The sequence below is a fragment of the Mixophyes fleayi genome, chromosome 3, assembly GCF_038048845.1.
Source record: "Mixophyes fleayi isolate aMixFle1 chromosome 3, aMixFle1.hap1, whole genome shotgun sequence".
NCBI classification, from domain to species: domain Eukaryota; kingdom Metazoa; phylum Chordata; class Amphibia; order Anura; family Limnodynastidae; genus Mixophyes; species Mixophyes fleayi.
Genome location: NC_134404.1, coordinates 317,725,971 through 317,732,615, shown reverse-complemented (window position 1 = coordinate 317,732,615; position 6,645 = coordinate 317,725,971). Strand labels below are relative to the sequence as shown.

The 6,645-nt window shown below is 38.8% G+C and overlaps 1 protein-coding gene across 5 annotated transcripts in view; it reads right to left on the bottom strand.

The window, feature by feature from the left end:
* Window positions 1-504: 504 nt before the first annotated feature.
* The window catches only part of FSHR (follicle stimulating hormone receptor), a 117,751-nt gene continuing 111,610 nt past the window's right edge, over window positions 505-6,645 (bottom strand). For 4 of the 5 annotated variants that reach the window (XM_075204092.1, XM_075204090.1, XM_075204091.1 and 1 more), the window contains one exon: window positions 1,674-2,994. In XM_075204092.1, the coding sequence (XP_075060193.1) occupies window positions 1,779-2,994 (1,216 nt within the window). In that variant the 3' untranslated portion in view covers window positions 1,674-1,778. Of the gene's footprint in view, window positions 1,039-1,673; window positions 2,995-6,645 lie in introns of those variants that run through there. The other variant, XM_075204093.1, reaches the window with a different exon arrangement.

Here is a 6,645-nt window from a genome sequence, read left to right as displayed (position 1 = left end):
CTACCAGAATCCTGTAAACAGGCAGTGGCCTGGGCAACAAGCACACAAGCAGAATTCGGAGAACAGGCAGAGGTCAGGACAACAAGCAGAATCCAGTAAACAAGCTGAGGTCACAACAGATAGCAAACAGGGGTTTCAGGAAAAGAATCCGCAGGGATAAGAAGCAGGTCAGCAAAAGAATAAACAGAAGTTATAACCGCCAGAGAGCTAATTGTGCACGCGCCTGGCTGCTTCTCATGCCAGGACACGGTGTTACAGGCAAGGAGTGTCCCTACCATTATCTTGGCAATGGCCAGGGTGAGGAGGAAGTGATGCCCCGATCGCCATGGAGACGGCATGGGTCACGAATGCGGGCACAACAGTGAGTTGTCATAACACATAGATTGATCAAAATCTGCACTAAGAACCTCATGTTTATTCTAGTGGGTTAACTATAGAGTTTAATTATGTATAAAAATGGTCTTAGTGCTTAACGACTGCACCTGCATCTTGGATTGTAATACATTTATTAAAATGAAATTCCACCCACAACTGACGAGAAAAACCCTTTACCTTTACATGGGCAAGCCTCTTAAAAAAAAGATATCCCTGCAATACTTGTACAACTAGATACCTGCAAAGCTTGCCTGTGAGACAATGCCGTTTTAAATCTGCCCTGCAAAGTCGCCGAATATCAGCAACTTGCAGAATGTGCAGATTGATATATTTATTCCCTGGTGTCCTCTTTGGCTTATGATTAATTTAAGACATAAACCTATCAGTATTTTTTTAAGAACAACAGAATTTAAATGAATGGTGTCGTTCTAAAGTGATTAGAGAAAAAGTAAATAGGACTTATGACATCTACACTTTAGCACAATCTTCAGATTTTACCACTTTTAAACACATCTATATGAATAGCTGCTGCCGCTGATGATGATGATCTAGACACACTTCTAGTTTGTGGAGGAATCCTTTGCGTGCACATCGGTAAGGTGGTCAAGCCATACTCATTAGAATGTAGCCTATCATTGTACTCCTTGCTTCATGAATATTGATCTGGAATGAAATTATTAATGTCACTAATTCCTAATGTATTAATAAGGTGCAGTCTTATGATTGTTTTCTGAACCCACAAGATCGGTGTATCCACTGAGTCTAGCGGCTAGATTTACTAAGCTGCGGGTTTTTAAAAAGTGGGGATGTTGCCTATAGCAACCAATCAGATCCTAGCTGTCATTTTGTAGAATGTACTAAATAAATGAAAGCTAGAATCTGATTGGTTGCTTTAGGCAACATCCCCACTTTTTCAAACCCGCAGCTTAGTAAATCTGGCCCTAGGAAGGTGCTCTTTGATGAAAAAAAAAAAAAAAGGTTCAAGGGTTCTGATCCAATTGCCATACTGGAACCACTACAGAATGTTTCTTCTATTTAAAGAACAACAGTGAATTACAGAGTTTTGTTTTATTTGTCGTCTTAACATAATTAAGAAGCCAATGGATAAAGTATAGAGGATTTTTGTTTCTGTCTAATGACTATGGCTAGGACTCACTACAGTGTTATTTACTTGTGACAATAATATTTGTTACTTGTGCTAATTCATTTAAATCATGTGTCAATAACACATATTGAGAGGAAGCAGCGTGAGTGAAAAATATACACTTTTTACTTAAGTAAAATAAAAATGTCCTCCATTTTTAGATCTTGCTTAAATGTATTTATTTTCCTTAAAAAATGCACTAAATAATTTAGATACTGTATATAACCAATCCCATATAAAACTAAGAACGGTATTTATTTCAGTTTTGGTGATTTAGCGGTACTAGTGTGTACACCGATCCAGTGCTGCTTTTTTGACCAGGAACATAATGTCCATTTCGTGAATTGAGGTTGGAAGATGAAGTTTCTGTTCTCAAAATTTGAGCCCGAGATTTGCAGCAGCCAAATTTGCTCATTAAAGTGTAGAAGTCTTTCCGAAAAGCCTTTGTAAAAAAGGCATACAAAAATGGGTTAGCGCATGAATTAATTGGATAGAATAGAACTAAAAGAATCTTGGAATTGGACACCGTTATTAGAGGAACCTTTAGTGATGCAGAAATGGCAAAGAATGAAATGGGTGCAGTGCACAAAAAATTTGTGAATATTAAAACCGCCATACGTATGGCAGTCTTGGTGTCACTGTGCGAGGAGACAATATTGGGATTTCGTACCGTTACATATATATGGACATAGCAGATACAGATAACCACAAATGCCAAGACATTAAGCACTAAAATAAATATTATGTATGCCTGTGAAACTAGCGTCTCAATGTCCATCGGTAAACATATGCTAACCTTATTGTAGCTACTAACTCCAACAATCGGCAGAACAGCAACTACAAATGCAAATATCCAACCAGATATCATTATGATTAATGCATGCCGAAATCGAACTTTGCGTTGTAATTGCATTGCAAAGGTTATGGTATGCCATCTTTCCAAAGTTATGGCCGCCAGCGTAAAAACCGAAAGTTCGCTGGCAAACATTGTAAAAAATCCCGCTGAGTGACAGCCTGCACCCGTTTGCCATTCAATTGCATAGTTATAATACTGACTTTTGGTTTTTATGTCCACAGATGCAATGAGCAAAAGATAAATGCCCATGCAGAAATCGGCAAAACTGAGATTGCACATTAAAAACTTAGGGACGTTAAATTTGGACTTACTAGTTATCAATATGATTAGCTCTACTGCGTTGCCCGTGATAGCCAAAATGCTGATACACCACATAAGAATTCGGAGAAAATTGTATCCCATTATATCTTCACATGGGTTGAATTCATCTGGTTTAGGAAAGCAAGCAACATGTTGCACATCAACGCAGAAATCATAGTCAAAAGCATTGTCCAAGTGGTCAAAGTGTAGACCATCGCTTAGCTGATAATCGGATTGTGCTGATCTCTTATCCACTGACGGCTTCAGTTCTTCGTGCGGGAAATAAATAGTTTTATTGCAGAATGGGTGCAGATCTGAGCTGGGAAAAGAAAGCAAAGTGAAGTTAAGGAAATACAAATATATATATATAATATATATAAAAAAATTTAACTCAATTTTTTTAAAATAAATCCATATGGATGACAGCAATCAAGTAAGAGATAATAGGGAAAGAAAAAATAAACACTGTCCCGATACATGTCAGCATTTCTATGCATAGCGAGATATGTTGATGGAAAAAAAAAACATTTCTACTGTAGCAAGCAATATCAGTATAATTGGGCGGGTAGTGGAAGGGGAAGGAGTGGGGATGTTGGTCGTCAACTGTGGTGAATTAAGGAGAGGAATATTCTCTGAGATGGAAGAAAAGCAAAGGAAATGGCTCTGGGGAAGAAGGACTACGAACAGGGGTTGGAGGTATGGAAGAGGCAGCCCATAGGGGAAGAGCGGCCGGGGACATTACTAATATAGCGAGGGAGCCCAGATTTGGTGAAACTTATCTTCCTTGTCTCGTCAGTCAAAGATTATTTTCTCCATGTTAGCTATGAATCAGATATAGAATTTTAGAAAAGAGACGAGGGAAGGCTCCGTGCGTTTTCACAATTTGGCTATCAGGCACCTAGCGGCCGCTAAGACATGCAAGCCCAATTTTGCAGAGTGAAAATCAACGTATTGTATAGGATCGGAGAGGAGGAAGGACCAATGATCCTTCCTGATAGGGCACTGGAGAAGGGAGGACAGGAAGCCAGCTGCTTTATCCCCTCATGTAAGAAAATAAGCTTTGAATTTGTTCAATAATAAAATAACTTATATTCTGTTGGTGTTGTAAGAATGCGTAAAGTAGAAATATGTTGTAACAAGCTGTAACAGAACCTAGAGAGTATAAAATATGTTGGAAGTAAAGTTGGGTACACACTACAGATTTTTCCGACCAATGTGTTATCTACAACAATTGTACCATTGACTTAATAAAAAAAATAAAAGTCCCGATCAGCATGCCGATTCATGTGTACACACTGCATATTTTTTAAAAGATTCACCCTCAGATCTGTGCTCTTCATCTGTAAACTCTATGGAGATCCTGAGTGCATTCACACTGCTGGATTGGAACGAGATTTATAGTTCTGCTGAACAATCAAATGAAACGACGAACGGTACTTTGGAACCACTATCGTTCATCGTTTAAGCATACATACTAATGCGATATTGACCTGAACTGTCGTTTTTTTGTATGACTGACCCAATATTCGGCTGGAAAAACCTGCAGTGTGTACCCAGCCTAAGGAGATGGTTGAAATGAGTGGTTGTTTTATCCTTTCAAAGTCTTCAATACAAATCTTGCTACAATTCAAGCGTGTACTGTTATGAGCCGCAGCAGTGCCTCAAGTTGCTGCTTGACATAATAGTCCTGGGGCGTTTATTATTCCGGTCCTCTTGCTTCTCATTGATCTATGTCTGTATATAAGGCAGAGATGGCTTAGCCTCCCTGCTGGTTATAGCGTCCAGTTCCTGGCTGCGGACCTGCTCTTTTCTATTCTGCTTATTCTTGGATTGCTGTCTGTGTATGACCTTTGGCTTACGTTTCTGGACTTCTGATTATTTGCTTGTGACCCTGACCTTTGCTCGTGACTCGGATACCCTAGTTTGCTGCCGGCCCTGATCTTTGCCTGAACCTGACTTTGCTGAATGCTCCTGCCCTTGGACCCTGGCTTCTTCCTGACCATGTTGCTGCTGTCATCACCTCCTATTCCCGTGCTGCGGCATTACTCATAAGATTGCACTACATTGAGTTTAAGACCTGGAGGAATCTGAGTACCTGTGACCATATTTAGCTCTATGGGAAAGGCGGCTGCTATAGGTGAAGACCTCTGCTGATAGTTCTGTAAGCTTATGATAATAGCTGGTAGCCATAACATGTATAACTGAAGATATGGTCAGTGTCACTATTTAATGAAGCAGTTCATTTGCTAAATAATCAGTGGGTTATAGCAATCAGATAGATGTAGCAAGTGTTAACATGACACCAGGTGCATAATGATATTAAGTTGTGCCATTCCTAAATTACATTTTTGCATTGTGATACTATACCAAGCTGTCTAACTTGGCATTATTTGTTAGATATAGTAGCAGCGGTGGACGCTTGTGGGACTCTTATTGTATCATGAAAATCATTTATCTATGCAAGCCATTGGCTGTCAGAACATGCTGGTTCTTAGTGAACTAGAAGCACCAGCATGCTGTGGCAACCTGTGCCTGCTGGAATATCTAGTTCCACACACTAAACTAATGATAAATAAGTGGACACACATTGACTTTGAAATAAATTTTATTTAAAAGAAAAGTCTTAACCATGTTATTAGTAACATAGTTAATGAGGTTGAAAAAAAGACACCAGTCCATCAAGTTCAACCAATTTTGGATCTCCTGCGATCCCTCACTTATATTTGAAATTGATCCAAAGTAAGCAATGGCCAATCTGTTTCAATTCTGTCAAAATCCCCCCAGACCCAATATTGCAGTCGCATTTTTACCCTATATCCACTACTATCCTTAATTTTAATTAACAGTCGTGTCCCTGGATACACTTTTATGCAAAAAAATTGTCAAACCCTTTCTTAAACATATCTATTGAATCTGCCATCACAACCTTCCCTGGCAGTGAATTCCATATCTTGACTGCCCTTCCTTTGCTGGTTGTGAAACGTCCTCTCCTCTAACCTTAGGGGGTGACCGTGCGTCCTGTGTATAGTCCTTGGGTTAAAAAGTTCCCATGAAAGTTCTCTGTATTGACCCTTAATGTATTTGTACATAGTAATCATATCTCCTCTTAGATGCCTTTTTTCTAAAGTAAACATGCCTAAACTGGCTAACCTTTCCTCATAACTTAATGACTCCATACCCTTTATCAATTTTGTCACCCTTCTTTGAACCCTTTCTAGTTCCAAATTATCTTTTTTATAGAGTGGTGCCCAGAACTGTACTGTATATTCAAGATGAGGTCTTACCAATGATTTATGCAGTGGCAAAATCACACTCTTCCCTTGCATTAATTCTCCTTTTTATGCATGCCAATACTTTATTTGCCCTTGTAGCTGTTGCTTGACATTGAGCACTATTGCTAAGTCTACTGTCTACAAGCACTCCCAAATCCTTTTCTATTATAGATTATCCTACATAAATTCCATTTAATTTAGAGATTGCATTCTTGTTTTTGATCCCTAAATGCATAACCTTACATTTATCTGTGTTAAACCTCATATTCCATTTGGTCGTCCAATCCTCCAGTTTATTTAAGTCCCTCTATAGGGAAGCTACATCTTGCTCTGATTTTATTACCTTACAGAGTTTAGTGTCATCTGCAAAAATAAAAACTTTACTCTCTAAACCATCACCAAGGTCATTAATAAATATATTAAAAAGGAGTGGTCCCAGCACGGAACCTTGAGGTACTCCACTTAAAACTTTTGACCAATTAGAAAATGTTCCATTTATCACAACTCTCTGTTCCCTATTCTCTAACCAATTTTTGATCCAAGTACAAATGTTTTTTCCTAGACCCAGTTCCCTTATTTTGTAAACCAACCTCTTGTGTGGAACTGTATGAAAGACCTTTGCAAAATCTAAGTAGACCACATCTACTGTGCTGCCCTGGTCTAAGTTCCCACTAACTTCCTCATACTGATTCCCACTA